Consider the following 20283-nt stretch of genomic DNA (forward strand, 5'->3'; position numbering starts at 1 on the left):
GCCTCTGCCACTCAGGCCCAAGCCTGGCGGGCGGCTGGGGACCTGGCGGCTGGAGGTGGGAGGGAGGAGGGGAAAGAGGCCCTGGCTGTGGGAGGGGGCTGGGAAGACTTGGCTCTCCGGAGCAGGAAGCCAGGCCGCAGGCAGGGGAGTCTGAGGGGCCCCTCGCTGGGGAGGCAAACAGGAAGGACTGCCCCCTGAGCCCTGGGCCCCGGCCCGGGAATCGCCGCCGCCAGAGCCGCAGCTCCGGGCCGAGGGTAAGGAGGGGAACCGGGAGCGGGCGGCCAGGGGAAAGCTCCGCGAGTCCCGGCGCCCGGTCCCCAAACGCGCCCCGCCTCCCGGGCCCCGCCGCCGCTCCCGGCCTTCCCCCGCGCCGCCGCGATGAAGGCGGGCTCGGGGGACCAGGGGAGCCCCCCGTGCTTCCTGCGCTTCCCGCGGCCCGTGCGGGTGGTAAGTGGCGCCGAGGCCGAGCTCAAGTGTGTGGTGCTGGGGGAGCCGCCGCCCATTGTCGTATGGGAGAAGGGCGGGCAGCAGCTGGCGGCCTCGGAGCGCCTGAGCTTCCCGGCGGACGGCGCCGAGCACGGCCTGCTGCTGAGCGGCGCGCTGCCCACCGACGCGGGGGTCTATGTGTGCCGCGCCCGCAATGCGGCCGGAGAGGCCTACGCGGCGGCCGCCGTCACCGTGCTGGAGCCGCCGGCCCCCGAGCGCGAGCCCCAGCCTGCCGAACGCCCGCGGCCGCCGCCCGGGGCCGGGGAGGGCGCCCCGGTGTTCCTGACGGGGCCCCGGTCCCAGTGGGTGCTGCGGGGGGCGGAGGTGGTGCTGGAGTGCCAGGTGGGGGGCCTCCCCGTGCCAACGCTGTACTGGGAGAAGGACGGGATGGCGCTGGACGAAGTGTGGGACAGTAGCCACTTCTCCCTCGAACCTGGCCGCGCCGAGGGCCGCCCGGGCGCGAGCCTGGCACTGCGCATCCTGGCGGCGCGGCTGCCCGACTCCGGCGTCTACGTGTGCCACGCCCGCAACGCGCACGGCCACGCGCGGGCCGGCGCGCTGCTGCAAGTGCAGCAGCCCCCCGAGAGCCCGCCGGAGGACCCGGACGAGGCCCCCAACCCCGTGGTGGAGCCGCTCAAGTGCGCGCCCAAGACCTTCTGGGTGAACGAGGGCAAGCACGCCAAGTTCCGCTGCTACGTGATGGGCAAGCCCGAGCCCGAGATCGAATGGCACTGGGAGGGCCACCCGCTGCTCCCTGACCGCCGCCGCCTCATGTACCGCGACCGCGATGGCGGCTTCGTGCTCAAGGTGCTCTACTGCCAGGCCAAGGATCGCGGGCTCTACGTGTGTGCCGCGCGCAACTCGGCGGGCCAGACGCTCAGTGCCGTGCAGCTGCATGTTAAAGGTACCGCGGCGCCCCCGGGCGGCCGGGGCCCTGGGGAGGGGCCTCCAGCGCCCTCCCAGACCCTCCTAACTCCAGCCCCACTCAGTGTCCAGAAGACGGTGGGGAGTAAGGGAGGCTAAGTAATAAAATGCCATTTCCCGCCCACCTCGCAACCCCCAGGGATTCGAATTTAGTAGGTCTGCAGGGTACCTACTCCAGGAACTTCTTAGCAAGCTCCCCAAATGATTCTGAGGCAGATGGTGGAAAACCACTCTTAGATAAAGGGCTTTAAGGAATGATTCATGTACAGACCCAGAGGGACCTACAACTCCTGTAGTTCACTGTTTTTCAACCTCTTTGTTATTTCACCAACCTGTCCCCGGATGGAAATCCCATCTGGGGCCCCAATAAATAAGACAGATAAAAAGATCATTTTGTGGGTGTAAACTTCTAAATCCAAATTTATAACATGTACTTATAAAGTCAGTCAGTGAGAACAAGGGGTCTATTTTATTGAATATACACATTTGAACCACACATAACTGGGTCTAGTCTGTGAGCCCTATGGGGAAGGCCTGGTTGCAGGTGTCACATTGAGAAATTCCTGATTCGCACCAAAGGGAGAAAAGAAAAAATGCCCCGCAATTTTTGACTATTCACTCATTAGACTGCTCTCAGGTTTGCAAGAAGAAGAAGGTGAAGGAGAGGAAATTTATATATCAAAGTTGAGTCCCCAACAGTATTTAATAACTGCTTACATTGCTCATAAATAGAAAATTCAGGGAGGGAAAACACCCCAAACTCACACTGGAAGTTAAAGCTCTCCGTAATAGGAGTTCATCACAACTCATGACATTATACCCTCACTAGTTATTACCCAACTTGTTCCCTCAGAGGAAAAAGAGTTGGCAAATCTCCTGACCCCTGCCTGGCACGCAGTGAAGCGTGTGGCACCTGTGCCACAGTGGTGGCCTCTTGGGTACAGTTTGAGGCGCACAAACTGGCCAGGCAGGGCTGAACTCTAACCCCCCGAGGAGAGAAGAGCCCCACATGATGACACAGCTTCCCAGAGCCGCATGACAAGACAGACGTGCTTCCCCAGCAGCCCAAGTGAGCCCACTGGCCGCTTCCATCATCCTGCTTTCTTTTTGTTAAATGCAGTTTTGAACGTGGTTAAAGTACTTTCAAAACGAAATTCAACTCAGACCTTTGCAGAATTGTGTGTGGTGCCTGTGAAGGGCCCCAGGGAACAATCTGAAAATCACTGATGTGGTCCAAGCCCTTCCATCCCTTTCTCCACTTTACGAGGAAAGAAACTGAGATCCAGGATCATGAAAATGGCCTTGGTCAAGGTGATGTGGCTAGCGAGTGTCAGGGTCAGATGAGAATATGGGTCCCCTGACTTCCTTTCTGGGGGTTTCTCTGATTTCACAATGACTGCTGGCTCTGGGAGAAGAGCAAATGGCCGGAGCTAATGTGGGTTTAGGCAGTAGGTGATGGGAGGAGAGTCTTTCTCCTGGTCGGGCCCTCTCCAGAGCCTTCTCTGGTCTCTCCCTTCTTCACAGAGCCTCGCCTCCGCTTCACGAGGCCCCTGCAGGACGTGGAGGGCCGGGAGCATGGGATTGTGGTGCTAGAGTGTAAAGTCCCCAACTCCCGCATTCCCACGGCCTGGTTCCGCGAGGACCAGCGGCTGCTGCCGTGCCGCAAGTACGAGCAGATCGAGGAGGGCACGGTCCGGCGCCTCATCATCCACAGGCTGAAGGCAGATGACGATGGAGTTTACCTGTGCGAGATGCGCGGCCGGGTGCGCACCGTGGCCAATGTGACAGTCAAAGGTCGGCTGGCCAGTGGGAGGAGGCCGAGACCGAGGCAGGCAGATGCCCAGACCCCGGGCTGACGGACTCCCATCCGTGTCTCAGGGCCCATCCTGAAGCGGCTGCCCCGGAAGCTCGATGTTTTTGAGGGAGAGAACGCGGTGCTGCTGGTGGAGACCCGCGAGGCTGGGGTGGAAGGGCGCTGGAGTCGAGATGGGGAGGACCTGCCGGCCACCTGCCAGAGCAGCTCCGGCCACATGCATGCCCTGGTCCTGCCAGGGGTCACCCGAGAAGATGCTGGCGAGGTCACCTTCAGCCTGGGCAACTCCCGTACCACCACTCTGCTCAGAGTCAAATGTGAGGGCCTGAAAATCCCTAGGCAGCCTCCTCAAGGGCTGGACAGGAGGGTCAGGGCTGGAAGGTGATCAGATGCCACAGTCTGGGTTGGCAAAGTGGACTTAAGGTCAGAGGGCTGTGGGAGGCTGGCGCAGGGCTCGGACGCAAACCCTGCCTTTGTCTCAGGCGTCAAGCACAATCCCCCGGGACCCCCAGTGTTGGCAGAAATGTTCAAGGGCCACAAGAACACGGTCCTGCTGACCTGGAAGCCTCCCGAGCCAGCTCCCGAGACCCCCTTCATCTACCGGCTGGAACGGCAGGAGGTGGGCTCAGAAGACTGGATCCAGTGCTTCAGCATTGAGAAAGCTGGGGCCGTGGAGGTGCCGGGAGACTGTGTGCCCTCCGAGGGCGACTACCGCTTCCGCGTCTGCACCGTCAGCGAACACGGCCGCAGCTCCCATGTCGTGTTCCATGGGTCTGCTCACCTCGGTGAGTCGGTCCCGCCAGCCCAGGCTGACAACCGCTGCACCCCAAGTCACACCCTCCCCATCACCTTCCTCCCTTCCCTGGCCCTCAGTCCCTGTCCTGTTATATGCCTTCTACCTGCCAGTCTCTGCCCTCTGCCCCCTGGTTCTGATGGCCGAACTCTGTCCCATCTCAGTGCCCACAGCTCGCCTGGTGGCCGGTCTGGACGACGTGCAGGTATATGACGGGGAAGATGCCGTCTTCTCCCTCGATCTCTCCACCATCATCCAGGGCACCTGGTTCCTTAATGGGGAAGAGCTCAAGAGTAATGAGCCAGAGGGCCAGGTAGAGCCTGGGGCCCTGCGGTACCGGATGGAGCACAAGGGCCTGCAGCACAGACTCATCCTGCAAGCTGTCAGGCACCAGGACAGCGGGGCCCTGGTTGGCTTCAGCTGCCCAGGTGTGCAGGACTCGGCTGCCCTCACCATCCAAGGTTCGTGCAGGTGGGGACCAGGGTGGGCAGAGAGGGTCAAGACACAGAAGTCCCGTTAGCACAATGAGACAGATGCTATTGCTGCTTCTCACACCTGGGCCAGGAGAGTAAGGGGCATCCATGGTGAGCTAGCTCAGGTAGAGGGCTCAGTGATCCTGAGGTTCAGTTTCAACTCGTGCGCAACATATGGGGGACCCCTGGTTATCCAGCATCATAGCGAAATTCTCTGGGGCACTTTGTGCAGGGTTCTGTCATGTGTGTCATCTCAGAGACACAGACCTCGGCTCCAGGTCCCTGACTGCTTCCTGCCCTATCGCGTAACGGCTGACGCTATCGGAGCAACTCTCTGTGTGCCAGGCACAATCCTACATCGCTTTGTATATGTTAATTAGCACAATCCTCTCAACAGCCCTACAGGATGGGTTCTTTTGTCATCCCGTTTTACAAGTGGGGAAACTGAGGCACAGAGAAGTTCAGTGACTTGCCCAAAGTCACAGAGCTAACGAGTGCTGGTGCTGGATTATGAACCCAGGCAGTCTGGCTTCAGAATCACACTCTGCCACCTGGGGAAAGAGGGCAGGAGAGGGAATGAGGCCTCCCCGAGGACGACAGATCTTGGTGGGGGTCTGAAAGTGCAGGGAACATGCTGGCATTTGCCATTGCACCATTGCTGGAGTTTGTACGGCCAGTCAAGGAATTCCTCAGTGCCCAAGTGCAGGGCCTTGAGGTGGTTAGCTGCCAGCATCCCAAGAGGAGGACAAAGTGAGAAATAACCAGCAACCAGAGCAGCGTTTCTAAAGTGCAACCCAGGTTCACTAACATCAGAGTCATGTGGAGGCTGGTCTATAATGCAGATTCCCGGGCCCCTGCACGCTTGGGGGGAGGAGCCTAAGAATCTGCATTTTCAGCAGGCTCCCTGGGAATTCTTATGCACACTAAAACCACTGCTCTTAAGAGTTGGTCTTAAGCCTAAAACTTTTTTTTTTTTTTTTTTTTTGTCTGCGCCATGCGGCATGCGGGATTTTAGTTCCCCGACCAGGGACTGAACCCGTGACCCCTGCATTGGGAGCGTGGAGTCTTAACCACTGGACCACCAGGGAAGTCCCAGCCCAAAACTAATTTTTAAAACCAGCAAATGCATCGATGGCAATCATCCAGCCTGATGTGCCCACCCCCCTACCCTGAGCACATACCCTGGAGTGGGGTGTTTATTGGGGTAGCAGAGCACAACTAGGGTGCCGCACATGACCACACCTCTCCCCAAGCAGAGAGCCCGGTGCACATCCTGAGCCCCCAGGACAAGGTGTCGTTGACCATCACAACCTCGGAGCGGGTGGTACTGACCTGTGAGCTCTCCCGGGTGGACTTCCCAGCGAGCTGGTACAAGGACGGGCAGAAGGTGGAGGAGAGCGAGTCGCTGGTGGTGAAGATGGATGGGCGCAAACACCGCCTGATCATGCCTGAGGCCCAGGTCCAGGACAGTGGCGAGTTTGAGTGCAGAACGGAAGGGGTCTCAGCCTTCTTCAGCGTCTCCGTCCAAGGTCAGGAACCGTGGCGGCCTGGGCTCCCCCAAGCTGAGGCTGACCCTGGGGGCTGTGTGAACCCTGCCCCCCTGGTCTGCCTGCTCGGGGGTCCCTTCCGAAGGGCCCTAGGGGGCAAGGGGACATGTTTGCAGATCACACTGCCCATGCACCACCCTCCAGCACACTTGGCCCCCATGTAGCCTTTGCGGGTGGGAAAGTGGGGGGGCCTCAGTTCAATTAAGGGAAGGGAGGTGGGAGCTAACATTTGTTAGGCACCTACTAGCCAGTTCCTATGCTGTATACTTCAAATGTACACTTGCATTCAGTGTTCACAACTATGTGAGGGGCAGTACATCTCCATTCACAGATGAAGCAGCTGAGGTTTAGAGAGGTTATGCAACTTGCTCACGATCACACGGCAGCAAATACCCTAGCTGGGTTCACACCCAGGACTGCCTATCCCACTGCCCCAGGTGGCCAGGGTCAAAAGGAAGTTTTAGGTGCAGTGGTCCAGAGGCTCTCAGAAGCCAGTACATGTCTGGCTGCTTCGGAACCACCCTGGAAGCCGTAAGTGCATAGGCTCCCCCAGCCCTCCAGAGCCAGAACATCCAGGACAGAGCCTGGAGATCCACTCTGGGAGAACAACTCAGGAACCACTGATCCAGCTCCATCTTCTCACTTTGAGTGGCCCCATTGCCAGAAGGTCCTCTGGCCCCTGCCTGAATGTACCAGTGATAGGGAGCGCTGCCCCACGGTATCACCACTAAATTGTTCCCACCTCTTCCCCGTCCTGCGATCAGCCCTCCGGGGGCTTCCTTGAAAAAGCAGCAAGTACGGCCCTGATGTGACCTCCTCTCAGCCTAGACAAAGCCCTCTGTGTCCCCAGCCACCCCCCTCTGATCCTCTGGGAACTCACAGAGCCCTCCAGTGCCATGTGATCTGTCACACCTCACCCGCCACGCCCTCAGTCGTCCGTGTCATTGCCCCAGAGCACCCCACCCCAGCCAAGCAGCCAGTGTGCACTCATGTCTCCTGTTTTGGGGTGTCTGTGTGACCCCATCTCTGCTCCCCCCAGACCCCCCCGTGCACATCCTGGATCCCCGGGAGCACGTGTTCGTGCACGCCATAACCTCCGAGTGCGTCATGCTGACCTGTGAGGTGGACCGGGAGGACGCCCCCGTGCACTGGTACAAGGACGGGCAGGAGGTAGAAGAGAGCGACTTCGTGGTGCTGGAGAACGAGGGGCCCCATCACCGCCTGGTGCTGCCCGCCGCCCAGCCTCCAGATGGGGGCGAGTTCCAGTGCGTCGCTGGGGACGAGCGCGCCTACTTCACCGTGACCATCACAGGTGGGGCTCCAGGCAGTCCACAGGAGGGGGACGGTGTGCCCTGCCCCTGCCTGGGCAGCTGGTACACTCCTGGGCCACTGTTCCCAGCCCCTGCTTCCCTTCCCCTAGCTTTCTCCCCAAACCAGGCTCTGCACCCTGAGGTTCAGTCACCCGCAGAAAATGCATTGTCATAAACACACCAGTCACAGCTACATCAGTCAAAGGAAAGCCTGCCTTCTCTGTTCTGAAGATCTTCCAAGGGGAGCTTTAGGGGTGGCAGTGCTACCACAGGGCAGGGTCTAGGGTGGGTGCACCCAGGCACTAGAGGGGTCAGAAGGTCTGAGGCCTGCAGGAGACCCCAGCTCCATCTGGGCACCCAACCCTCCTCTCCCCAGTCCTACCCTTCGTATTGTCCCTGTCCCAACCCAGAGAATATAAAGAGTTTCTACAGCCGAGGCTGACACCACAGTCCCCACTGTGCCACCGTGCCCCAACTGTGACTGACTGTCCGAGCAGCTGTGAGCCATGGTCCGAGGGAAGACCCTCTTCTTCAACACACAGCCCACCTTCCCGGAGTAGGGAACAGGCGTGGACCAGGTGGGGCAGCTAGGCACCTCGGCCCCAGCCCCTGACGCCCGGCCACAGCTGTCCCTGTCCTCCAGATGTCTCCTCGTGGATCGTGTATCCCAGCGGCAAGGTGTACGTGGCAGCCGTGCGCCTGGAGCGTGTGGTGCTGACCTGCGAGCTCTGCCGGCCCTGGGCCGAGGTGCGCTGGACCAAGGATGGCGAAGAGGTGGTGGAGAGTCCCGCGCTGCTCCTGCAGAAGGAGGACACCGTCCGCCGCCTGGTGCTGCCCGCCGTCCAGCTGGAGGACTCGGGCGAGTACTTGTGTGAAATCGATGACGAGTCTGCCTCTTTCACCGTCACTGTCACAGGTGTGGGCCCACCCCAGCTGCCCGCGGTCACCAGAGGACAGTCCTGAGCCCTTGCGGGAGCTGGCCACGTAGCCCCTAGCTAGCATGTGGGGGAGGGGGGAGGGGGGCTGCAGGTGCATGGACTGGGGGGCCCTGCCCGGAAGACCCCAGGGTCTGTGTTTGAATAAGCAGGCTCCTCCCCGGCGCCCAGGGCCAGGAATAGCTATCCTCCACCAGCTCGTTTACTGAGCACTTTCTACGTGTCAGGTACTGGGCCAGGTGCTGCAGGTCACTGGTGCGTATTGCAGACGTGGTCCCTGCTCCCAGCTGCCAGAGAGCTGGGGAGTCAGCCGTTAACCAGGGGTCGCAAACGGGCAGTCCCTAGGGCCCCATACAGCCCACAGATATGTTTTGTTTGGCCTGCAGAGTCTTACCAAAGTCAGGACAGTTCAAATAACAACCCGGAGTTATGCGTCCTCTTGAAAAAGCCGAAGACCCGGCGCCTCTGGTCCCGCTTCCCCCCTTGGCGACGAACAGCTGGCGCTGAGTAGCAGCTGCCCCTGTAACAAGGGGCCCACATTCCTCTGTCCCACCCTGCCCGCTGTTCCTTTTTGCTCCCCCCAGACCACTTCAGCCACTGACCTTACCTTACCTGGCCCCCGTGGGCATTTGAGTTTGCGACCCCTGTGTTTAACCAATAAACACGCAAATAAATGTACAGCGACACCTCGTGACAAGTGCTGTGAGGGGTGAGGTCTCAAGAGAGCAGGAGGTCAGGGAGGGCCTCGGGGAAAGTCGGTCGCCGTGCCACCCGGGGTGGGCTCCGGACGGCCACTCAGCAGCTCACAGACGCACGCGCGCACGTCCCTCCGGGAGTGCACAGACTGGCAGGAGAGCCGGGCACATTAGAAGGTCTCAGAGTGAGGGTTGCCGGGTGTCGTGATAGGGTGCAGTGGGTACCCAAAGCTGGGGGCTGCTGACCTGGTTGGCAGGCAGGAAGTGCCTTCGAAGTGGCCATCTGGAGCAGCGGCCGAGTTAGCTAAGTGGGGGTCAGGGTTTGGGCTGAAGGTGGGGGGAGAATGTTCCAATCGGGAAAGCACAGGAGGACTCTGGAAGTGACGGTTCAGTGCCAGAAACTTTGGGACTGCAGCCCACAGCGCCAATCCCAGCGTGTGTGAGGGGGATGGGGAGGGTGGGACCTAGGCAGCTCTGGGCGGCACAGAAGAACCCACTGGCTGCACTGGAGCGACCATCCTGATGCTGGCATCATCTGGTTACCCTGCCCTGTCCCTGCCCTGCCCTAGGAACAATGCTTCAGCCTAGGCTTGAGCTACTTAGGGCCCCCCGACTCCCTGCACCCCAGAAGCACACAAGTCACAAAGCCGAAGAGGCCTTTCTGCACACATTCTGTCCCGTAGTGAATCCCTTCAACCTCTCCCGCCCCAACCCCTGGCCAGACATAATGGCCGCAGACACACACATTCCAGCTCATAACTGGCCTCCCGCAAAACACCAGATTCTTCGTGAGAGGCTCACACAACACACCTTGTGTGGACCAGGAGAATCAAGTCTGATGCCAAGCTGTGGGCCACAGCTGTGCAGGCACCCCAGCCCCATGGCTGCACCCCATTCTCACTCCACTGCCTCCATCACCTCCCCCACCACTCAGGCAGCCGCACTCTGCAATCTACTGGTGGTGCTGGGCCTCAGAGAACCAGCCTGCATCCTGTAGACTCTTAGAATAAGCCCAGTTAGGGAGGAGGCGGAGGCAAGGGCTCAGTGTGCACTGGTGGGCACATCTGCCCTTACACGCCTCTGCAAAGACCTAGACCAGGAAGCTAGCAGTTCCCCAGCCCAGCCACAAGGGGGCCAAATGCTAAAGGAACACGAAAGTGTCGTGGAGACTTGATTCTGGGAGACCTCCAAGGTACGTGAAAGCATGGGCAGGCCCGGGCTCAGTGCACTGGTCACCACCAATATTGCCATGGCTCCTTTCTGTGAGAGACTGACCACTCCAGAGCAGCTGGAGATGAACTCCTAGAAACAGCATTTAATATCCCTGGGGAAATCTTAGGTGTTGACAACTCATGCACAGATGCAAAATTCATTACTGTTTCCTGCAAGCCTTGGCTTGGAGTCCTTACCACTGCTTGCAGAGTCTGACCCTCCCTTTATCAGATGGTAGTTCTTCCTCCTGCCCTTGAGTAGGTATAGCCAGCTATGACCATAAGGAAGTTGCTTAATCACACCATGCCTCAGTTGCCTCATCTGGGAAATGGGTATAAAATAATACCTACTCCTTAGGATTGCTACGAGGGTGTAAAGTGCTTATGACTGTTCCTGGAACTCTAGCAAGCTGTATATAAGTACTTGCTATTACAAATCCACCATCCCTTATCCACAATTCTGAAATTAAAAAAAAAACTGCTCAAAATCAAAAGGCTTCTTGTAAGTTTGGTATTAAAAGTCATTTCAGTAAAATCCGAACTTAACTCTGTGAAGCTATTTGTACTTTCTAAGTAGCCTGCTCAGGGTGAATCTGTTACACTGCAGAAATGTTAATGTGATTGATTATGGGGGGACCACAGTGGGGGCTGAGGGCGGTAGGTGATGTATGATGAACGCACCATTTCTGGAATCGGAAGCATTGTGGATTCTGAAGCACTTCTGGCCCCAGGGATTTCAGAGAACAGATTTCGGGCCTATTATTATCCTTATTACTCTTATGATTGTGGGTGACCGGGGCTTCATGCTGCCAGATGGCTCCAGGGAGACTGACGGTGAGTTTGTGACAGGCTGTGGTTGTCCCCACTCTACAGAACCCCCGGTGCGCATCATACACCCCCGGGACGAGGTGACCTTGGTCGCCGTGAGCTTGGAGTGTGTGGTGCTGATGTGTGAGCTGTCGCGGGAGGACGCCCCCGTGCGCTGGTACAAGGATGGGCTGGAGGTGGAGGAGAGTGAGGCCCTGGTGCTGGAGAGTGATGGGCCCCGCCGCCGCCTGGTGCTGCCTGCTGCCCAGCCCGAGGACGGGGGCGAGTTCGTGTGCGACGCTGGAGACGACTCAGCCTTCTTCACTGTCACCGTCACAGGTGGGCGGTCTCTGGGACACCCTGGGGAGGAAAAGAGGCAGGAGGCTGAGGGACAGACACCCAACCCTCCCAGTTCTTGCACCTTCAGGGTCCCTGACTGCTGCACACGGCTCTCCCCTTGTCCAGCCTTCCCCCTCCCCCAGCCTCCTCATTCTCAGCCATTAGAGAGCCCTGACTTGCCCAAATCATACCAGGACGATGACCAGAGACCTGGTGGAGAGAGCCCAGCCTCCAGGAGCACTTATTCATTCACTTATTCAACCAATGCTGATGTGCTCGGCACTGTTCTGAATGCTGAGGGATATAGCAGTGAACCAGGGAGAGTTATTCATTCACTTATTCAACAAATGCTGATGTGCTCGGCACTGTGCTGAATGCTGAGGGATACAGCAGTGAACCAGGGAGAGAAAACCTGTCTTTATGGAGCTTGCCTTCTCGTGAGAGTGGACAGGCAGCAAATAAGGAAAATAGAGGGGTTTTCGGGTGGTGATCGGAGGCAGAGCAGGCAAAGGGGATAGAAAGTGCGGGTGGGGGTAGGGAGGGATGTGCATCGGGGTCAGACAGATGTGGCTGTGAGTGTGGGTCTACCTCTTTTTTTCCCGTGTGACCTAGAGCAAGTCAGTTCTCTATAAAGAGGCTTCAGGTCCTCATCTGTAAAGTGAAGCCAACAATAGGGAATGTCAGGAGTAGCTGAGCAAAGAGCTGCAGTGCGCTTAGCACAACACCTGGCACACGGTGAGTGCCCACGGATTGTAGTGGCACCGTTCCCAAGAGCTGCCCTGCAAAGGGCTGAGAATCCAGTGGGGAGGCAGGTAGAGGCCTGCTGGCCGAGCCCACTCTCCCCTCTCTCTATCCACCCACCAGCCACTCCAGAGAGGATTGTGCACCCGGCGGCCCGCTCCCTGGACCTGCAGTTCGGGGTTCCAGGGCGCGTGGAGCTGCGCTGCGAGGTGGCCCCGGCTGGGTCCCAGGTGCGCTGGTACAAGGATGGGCTGGAGGTGGACGCGTCAGATGCCCTGCAGCTGGGTGCCAAGGGGCCCGCTCGCACCCTGACCCTGCCCCACGCCCAGCCTGAGGACGCCGGGGAGTATGTGTGCGAGACTCGTGATGAAGCCGTCACCTTCAACGTCAGCCTGGCTGGTGGGTGCTCCCGGCCAGCCAAGGTGCGGGAGGTGGGAGCATCACCGAGCTGATACCTCTCCTCTCTGTCCAGAGCCCCCAGTCCAGTTCCTTGCCCCAGAGGCAGCCCCCAGCCCGCTCTGCGTGGCCCCCGGGGAGCCGCTGGTGCTGAGCTGTGAACTGTCCCGGGCTGGCGCCCTCGTCTTCTGGAGCCACAACGGGAGGCCGGTGCAGGAGGGTGAGGGCCTGGAGCTCCAAGCCGAGGGCCCCCGCCGTATCCTCTGCATCCGGGCTGCAGACCCGGTCCACGCAGGCCTCTACACCTGCCAGGCAGGGGCAGCCCCGGGGGCGCCCAGCCTCAGCTTCACCGTCCAAGTGGCTGGTGAGTATAGCCCGGGCAGGAAGCCTGAGAGTCGCACCCCGAAACCCACGAGTCTCCCCCTTCTCTAGCACACCTGGCCCACCCCCTGCCCCACTGCTTTCGGTCCCTTTCCCTGTCTTGCCTCCCACTGCCCTCCTCCCAGCCCACGAGCCACTCCCTCCTGGTGACCTCCGGCTCTGAGCCCACAGAGCCCCCCGTGCGGGTGGTGGACCCCGAGGCAGCCCAGACGAGGGTTCGCAGCACCCCAGGCGGGGACCTGGAGCTGGTGGTGCACCTCTCCGGGCCGGGAGGCCCTGTGCGCTGGTACAAGGACGGGGAGCGCCTGGCAAGCCAGGGGCGGGTGCAGCTGGAGCAGGACGGGGCGAGGCAGGTGCTGCGGGTGCAGAGGGCCCGGAGCAGGGACGCCGGGGAGTACCTGTGCGACACGCCCCAGGACAGCCGCATCTTCCTCGTCAGCGTGGAAGGTAACAGTGCACCACTCACACCCCAAGGGCCACACGCCTGAACCACTCTGGGCCCCCGCGCCCCGACCCCACCTCTCTGCCTCTGGCTCCAACCCATGCATGCGTGACTATTCCTGGGATGAGGGCTCAGGGCTCCCTTTTCCAGGAACCCTCAAATAATAGGAGGGGCACGGACCAGTGGTTAAAAGCAGGGCTCTGGAGTCAGCGCCACCCACACCAGTTTCCAATCTAGATTCTGCTTCCCAGTAGTTGTGTGACACTGGCAACTTACTTAAACTCTCTGAGCCCCAGCTCCAAAGTGGAGGGATAATGTTTGTCCTATAGGGCTGTTGTGACAGTTAAATGAGATAAATTGGGTCCATAGTAAATGACCTACTATTACTAGGGAGTCAGAGAGGTGGGTGCCAGGCCAGCATTGGGTGGAAGTGGCTAGGAGTAGCAGGGCGTTGACGTCTTGTCCTTTGAAACACCTCATGGCTGACACACAGTAGGTCCTCAGGAAGGTTCTATTCAATAACTGGAGGATGAGGGCCTGTTACTGGAGGTGAGGGAATGCAAAGGGGATGAGGAGGAGGGAGGCGGAAAGACCCAGCCCACCTCACTGCCTGACCCCACCCCCAGAACCACCGCCGGTGAAGCTGGTCTCAGAGCTGACACCACTCACTGTCCACGAGGGTGATGATGCCACGTTCCGGTGTGAAGTCTCCCCACCGGACGCCGACGTCACTTGGCTGCACAATGGGGCCATTGTCACCCCAGGGCCCCAGCTAGAGGTGGCCCAGAATGGCTCAAGCCGCATATTCACCGTGCGAGGCTGCCAGCTCGAGGACGCGGGGACCGTGACTGCCCAAGCAGGGGGCACATCCACAAGTGCCCGGCTCCACGTTCGAGGTTTGGTCCTGATGGAGACACAATAGTCTTGTTCCTGAACCTATTCTCCCAGCCCCGGCCATGACAGGGGACAGATCCCTGAGAGGGAGCAGGGGGTCAGCCCACCAGGCTCCACGGCCCCCTCTCTCTTTCTCCCCAGAGACGGAGCTGCTGTTCCTGCGGCGGCTGCAGGACGTGCGGGCAGAGGAAGGCCAGGACGTGTGCCTCGAAGTAGAGACAGGCCGAGTGGGTGCGGCAGGGGCCGTGCGCTGGGTGCGAGGTGGGGCACCCCTACCACCCGACTCCCGCCTGTCCACAGCCCAGGATGGCCACATCTACCGCCTCTTCATCCACGGTGTCGTACTGGCCGACCAGGGCACCTACGGCTGCGAGAGCCACCACGATCGCACCCTGGCCAGGCTCAGCGTGAAGCGTGAGTGCCCCGTCCTCTCCTAACACATCGCCCGCCCCGTGGCACAGTCTCTCCTGGCTGGCCCAGGGCCCCTCAGACCCCCACCAAAGTGCCCCTCGCCACAAGGCAAGTCAGCCCTGGCTGACCCCCAGGAGTGTGATCTGAAGCAGCCTGCCCAAAGCAAAACTCTTCTTTTTCTAATGTTTTCTATTTACCTTAGAAGTCCATGTGGATTTTGCATTCCATTTCGTATGTCCAAGTTGGCTTTGCTATAAACGTAAATATTATACTCCAGAAAGACTTGCCGTGTTTATCCTTCAGTCACCTGCCCCGAGATACATGGGCCCAGCTGAGAAGTAGGGATGGGTGGCAAATAGCACCCACTCCCCCAAGATGGTGTGGTATTAACTGTGTGACCTCATGCAAATTACTTACCTCTCTGAGCCAAGTTTTCTTTAAAAAGGGTCTTTGGGAACATTGACTGGGATAATATGAGAAATACCCACAGAGAGCTTGGTAAATGGTTGTTGGTGGTGTGTATACTCTTCTAATTTATTTCATTCATTTAATCACAATAAACCCATGTCTCAATGCTATTAACCTTGTATAGCTGGAGAAACTGAGGCCCAGAGAGGTCAAGCAATTTGCCAAAGGTTACACAGCACACAAACTATGTGGCAGGGTCCAGTCCTGGTGTGTCTGACTTCAAATTCTGTGCTTCTTCCAGTGTCACAGCACCCCTCACCCAAACTCCTCACCCCCCTAACCACACATCACCCCCTTCATGTATCTCCTCTCCTAACCCTAGTAAGCCCCTCTCTCCACCCAAGTCTGAATGGCTCTGCTCCCTTCTTCCTGCACCCTGGTTCTGAACTTAGTTCTATAAGGCCTTACAAGGTTGGGTGTTAGGGGTGGTGCCGGCAGAGCCAAGGTGTGTGTGGCGGGCTGGGGGAGGGGGGGAGGGGGGGAGGGGGGCCCGAAAGCCCCGCCCAGATTTGGAGCCCTCATCCTCCTTCTTCCCCCATCTCCTCCCACTAGCAAGGCAGCTAAGGGTGCTGCGGCCTCTGGAGGATGTGACCGTCATCGAGGGGGGCAGCGCCACCTTCCAGCTGGAGCTGTCCCAGGAGGATGTGACCGGGGAGTGGGCCCGGGGTGGAGTCCGGCTGCAGCCGGGGACCACATGCCAAATTTACGCAGAGGGCCACGCTCACTGCCTGGTACTCAGTGGCCTGGGCCTGGCCGACTCGGGCTGCATCTCCTTCACTGCGGATGCCCTGCGCTGTGCAGCCAGACTCACTGTGAGAGGTGCGGCCTCTGGAACCGCTGCCTGCCTGCTGACAGCTCTGGGTGTGATTCTACCGATCCCACTACCCGTGTGGCCCCCACTGACCCTGTCCCAGTGTGGCCCTCACTGACCTCCCTGCCAGAGTTTGACTCCCCTGACCCTTTGGCCATGTGTGGCCCCAGTGAGTGCCCTGCCTGAGTGTGTCTCCACCAACCCCCCCGTCCCAATGGACCACTGACTGTGCTGCTGTGAGGTGCTTGTGCCTGTGTGGTGTCTGTCTGCCTGACCATGGCCCTGCTGGCCACTCTGAGTGTGAGCCCACTGACCACGCCTGCCTGCTGCAGCCCCCTCTGCCTGTCTGAGTGTGCCCCTCTCACCACCCAAGTCCCAACAATCCACTGACTATGCCAAAGGGTGACTCCGTTGGCAACTCTGTTTCAGTATCTCCCATTTTTGTTTGCAGCCCTGGTCTGTTCCCCACCGACCACATCTGCTCTAGGGTTCCCCCATTGCTCCTGTGAGCCCATGGTGTCCCCCACTGGCCAGTGTCTCCTGTCCATTCCAGCCAGTGTGGCCCCCACTGACCACGTTTGCCTATGGGTAGCTCCACTGGCATCTCTGCTTCAGTTTCCACTATGCCCCTCTAGCCCCAGCATGTCCCCCCCACTGACCAGCATCCCCTTTGGACCACTTTGTCCCAGCATGCGCTCCACTCACTGGTGGCCTCTGTTGATCACCTTGTCTAAATGTGCCCACCAGTGACCCCTTGTGCCCAATGTGTCTGCCTTCTCCCACTCCCAGAGGCCCCAGTGACCATTGTGCGGGGGCCACAGGACCTAGAAGTGACCGAGGGTGACACAGCTACTTTCGAGTGTGAACTTTCCCAGGCCTTGGCTGATGTCACCTGGGAGAAGGTCAGAGCCCAGCCCCAGCCCAGCCCACCTCGGCATCATAACATCAGTAACAACCCCCAACAGAAATAACTAATACTCACTGAGCCATGCGCCTGGCACTGTGCTAAGATTTACTCTACATTTGATCCTCTAAACCTTACAGCAGCCCTATGAGGCAGGTCTTATTATCTCCATGTTATCTATAAGGAGACTGATGCGCCGTGGGGTGAAGTATTGCCCAGGGGCAGACGTAGAGCCCATATTTGAATCCAGGTTTCCTGGTCCAGAATCCACACGCATGGCTGGTATGAGCAGTACATGACTCTAGGCTTCCCGCGCCCGTGGCTCCGTTCTCAGCCCTAACGTCCCCAAAGGGTGACACCTTCCCAATGAGACTCCTGGCGAGGTCCCGGAAGGCGCAGGACGGCCCTGCTCCACAGCATAAACGTGCCTCGAAACCGCTTGGCACAAACAGAGGGAGCGGCCGCCTACGAGGAGGGCAGGGGCCGTTTGTGCCCAGACGAGCTTTCACCGCGACCCTTTGCAACTCCCGCCCCCAGGACGGGCAACCGCTCACCCCCAGCCCTCGGCTCAGACTCCAGGCCCTCGGCACCCGCCGCCTTCTCCAGCTGCGGCGCTGCGGTCCCTTGGACGCCGGGACCTACAGCTGCGTGGTGGGGATGGCCCGAGCCGGGCCCGTCCACCTGGTGGTTCGCGGTGGGTACCGGTCGCTGCCCGGGCGGGGCACTGCTGTGGGTGCGGGGTCTGCGGACCGGACTTGCCCCGGGGTCCTGCTCTGGGGCGTCTAAGGAGGGGAGCGGGGGGCGAGGGCGGGGCAGGGTACCGCCCCCTCCGCTCCGCCCCGCCCACCTCACGGCCCCGGCTCCGCCCCAGAGCGCAAGGTGTCTGTCCTCTCCGAGCTTCTGTCGGTGCGCGCCCGCGAAGGCGACGGAGCCACGTTCGAGTGCACCGTGTCGGAGGTCGAGCCAACCGGGAGCTGGGAGCTCGGAGGCCGCCCGCTGAGACCCGGAGGCCGCGTCCGCATCCGACACGAAGGTCTGACCGACTTTCTACCCGCTCTGGCCCCTCGCTGCCCCGCCCTACCAGGATAAGTCCCACCTCCAGGCCAAATGGGCCCCGCCCCACGGCCCAAGGAGCAGTCTCTCGATCTCTCCCTGGCCCCCAGCTCTGAGCCCTCGGTCCTGGACCTGCCCTCTTACCCCTCGGCATCTCAATTCCGCCCCGCCCAGCGCACATTTACCGCTTCCGAACCGACCCGGGGACCTACTCTGGCCCCACCCTCATCCCCGAACCCTCCCCAGAGGCGGCTCCGGCCTCACTAGCGCCCCCTTCACCCCCAGGGAAGAAACACATTCTGGTGCTGAGCGTGCTGCGCGCGGAGGACACTGGTGAGGTCCGCTTCCAGGCGGGACCCGCCCAGTCCGTGGCTCAGCTGGAGGTGGAGGGTAAGCAACTGGGGCATGGACGACCTGGAGTGAACACTGTCTACCCCTGGAACTGGCAAGCTGGCGGCTGGTCCGAGGAACCCTACCTTCCCCACCCCTTCCTCCCGGGGCTCTCCGGGGGCGGATCACAGAGAACAGTGTATTTCCTGGGGAGCAGGAGACTTTGGGTTGAGGGTAGAGAGAAACGGGGTGGTGGCATAGAGGTCTAAGACCAGGAGTGGAGGCCACAGCGGGAGGGAAGATGCGTCTCTCCTCCTGGGACCCAGCGTGTCCCTATTAAGCCCTCATCCTCCACCCCCAGCATTGCCTCTCCAGATATGCCGCCGCCCCCCTCGCGAGAAGACAGTTCTGGTCGGCCGCCGGGCGGTGCTGGAGGTGACTGTGTCCCGCTCGGGGGGCCAAGTGTGCTGGTTGCGGGAGGGGGTCGCGCTGTGCCCGGGAGACAAGTACGAGCTGCGCAGTCATGGCCACACCCACAGCCTGGTCATCCATGACGTGCGACCTGAGGACCAGGGCACCTACTGCTGCCAGGCCGGCCAGGACAGCGCCCACACACGGCTGCTGGTAGAGGGTGAGTAAAGCCGACGGGGCAGAGGTCAGAAAGGCAGGTCGGCTGGCCAGGGGTCTCCTAGGAGCTGGTGGGCTGAGACACACCTCCTGCAGATTTTCCAAGACTTGGGACGGCAAGCTGGTTCTGAGATGTGTTGGAGGTGTGGAATGGGGAGGCGGGAGTTCACAGCCAGGGCTGAGGAGAGGAGGGAGTCCCGTGTTCTCAACAGAAACCACTTGGTACAGGGCAGCTGTTTCCACCTTTCTACACCCCTTCCTGTCCGAGCTTCTCCTTACTCCCTCCTGCCTCTGGACCATGTTCGTCTCTCCTGAATGCCCCATTTGTACCCAAGTTCCTCTCCTTCCCACCTACCAGCCCCTGGTCTGTGCCCCCCGCCTGTCCCTCACCCTCTCCTGCTCTCTGCCCAGCTGGCTCCTGCCCATCTCAGCAAGCTGCGCTCCGCCTGGGCAGAGGGCTTCTGCTAGTCCCATTTCTTTCCTCTTCCACTTAGGAGGTGCCCCCCTCTCCACCTGAACTCCTGTGTTCCCTTCAGGTGCCTACCTTTCCCCACCTCTGACTGGCCACCCTCACTTTCCTGCCCCCACAGACAGCCCTGACAGAGGCCTAGAAAGGGTGGTTCAGAGGGTGAGGGCCCAGCTCTTGCTGTGTGGGTGCCCAGGCTCTGCCAGGGGAGAGGATTGTGGTGCCCACTGTCTCCCCAGCCCCACTCGCAGTCATTCCTCCGCAGGTAGCTAGGACCGAACCAGGCCAGGCGGGTGCCCTCGGACAGCTTGGAAGGCGCATGCCCTTACCCTGGGAAGGGGTGGGGAGGGAGGGGAACCAGAGGTGTTGGGAGACAATAAAAGTGGTGCAGCCCCTTTCCTGGCTCTCTGTGAGACGTGGGAGGGCAGAACTTGCCTGGAGCCCCTGTGTAGTGAGTGACACAGGGGACCAAGGGCTGCAGTGCTTCCATCTTGGCCCATGGAAGTACCAGCCACCAAAGACCACCACTCCTGGCAGAAGCCTCACAGTTTGGCACGTTTATAAAAGATGTCAAACAGGGTGGGGTGGGGGGGAGACAGAAGCATGAGGTGTCCAGGGTGGCATGACCGACACCAGACATGCACCGTGCATTGAAGCCCCTCCCCCAGCCCCCTGCCCTGACCCAGCCCAGAGCAGCACCCGCCCACCCCCATTCCCTGCCACTGCCCTCAGGCTGGTGGCTTGCAGAGGACAGGGGACCAGGGTGAGGGCTGCTGCAGTTTGCCCCATGGACAAAGACAAGAAGTCTTAGATGAGTCTGGCTGAGAGGTGGAGGCGATGGGGGAGGAAGGTAGACCTCCTCCACTTAGACATGCAGGAGAGTAGCCCATGGGACCCCAGGAGTGGGAGAGGAGGCAGGGCCACCCTCGGAGAAGCCCTACCAGTCAGAAATCTAAGGCAGGGGTCCCAGTGTCCTCTCCAAGCCCACCCCTCCACGCACGCACACACAGGCGACACACTCACAAC

At 60.1% G+C, this 20283-nt stretch overlaps 1 protein-coding gene across 3 annotated transcripts; it reads left to right on the top strand.

The window, feature by feature from the left end:
• The first annotated feature begins 53 nt into the window (after window positions 1-53).
• OBSL1 (obscurin like cytoskeletal adaptor 1) lies at window positions 54-19649 on the top strand. Of its 3 annotated transcripts, XM_082657834.1 has the most exons (21): window positions 54-1390; window positions 2935-3204; window positions 3289-3540; window positions 3706-4008; window positions 4181-4477; window positions 5746-6018; window positions 7076-7348; window positions 7990-8262; window positions 11061-11333; window positions 12198-12473; window positions 12547-12834; window positions 13023-13298; window positions 13920-14189; window positions 14329-14601; window positions 15619-15885; window positions 16667-16779; window positions 17319-17475; window positions 17653-17814; window positions 18120-18224; window positions 18526-18795; window positions 19523-19649. In XM_082657834.1, the coding sequence occupies exons 1-21, from the start codon at window positions 379-381 to the stop codon at window positions 19528-19530; spliced, it is 5691 nt and encodes a 1896-aa protein (XP_082513960.1). In that variant the 5' UTR covers window positions 54-378; the 3' UTR covers window positions 19531-19649. The 3 variants fall into 3 exon arrangements, with proteins under 3 accessions (XP_082513960.1, XP_082513961.1, XP_082513962.1); XM_082657835.1 differs by lacking the exons at window positions 12198-12473; window positions 12547-12834; window positions 13023-13298; ... (7 more) ...; window positions 18526-18795; window positions 19523-19649 and adding an exon at window positions 11946-12021; XM_082657836.1 differs by lacking the exons at window positions 11061-11333; window positions 12198-12473; window positions 12547-12834; ... (8 more) ...; window positions 18526-18795; window positions 19523-19649 and adding an exon at window positions 8668-8953.
• The last annotated feature ends 634 nt before the right edge of the window (window positions 19650-20283 follow it).

Source organism: Grampus griseus (assembly GCF_964374135.1).
Source record: "Grampus griseus genome assembly, chromosome: 7".
Taxonomy (NCBI): domain Eukaryota; kingdom Metazoa; phylum Chordata; class Mammalia; order Artiodactyla; family Delphinidae; genus Grampus; species Grampus griseus.

Excerpts from the sequence above, each read along its gene's own strand:
- OBSL1 (XM_082657834.1), top strand. The coding sequence starts at position 379 with ATGAAGGCGGGCTCGGGGGACCAGGGGAGCCCCCCGTGCTTCCTGCGC. Across the intron at positions 1,391-2,934 it reads CGTGCAGCTGCATGTTAAAG|AGCCTCGCCTCCGCTTCACG; the intron begins GTACCGCGGCGC and ends CCTTCTTCACAG. Across the intron at positions 17,476-17,652 it reads CGTCCACCTGGTGGTTCGCG|AGCGCAAGGTGTCTGTCCTC; the intron begins GTGGGTACCGGT and ends GCTCCGCCCCAG.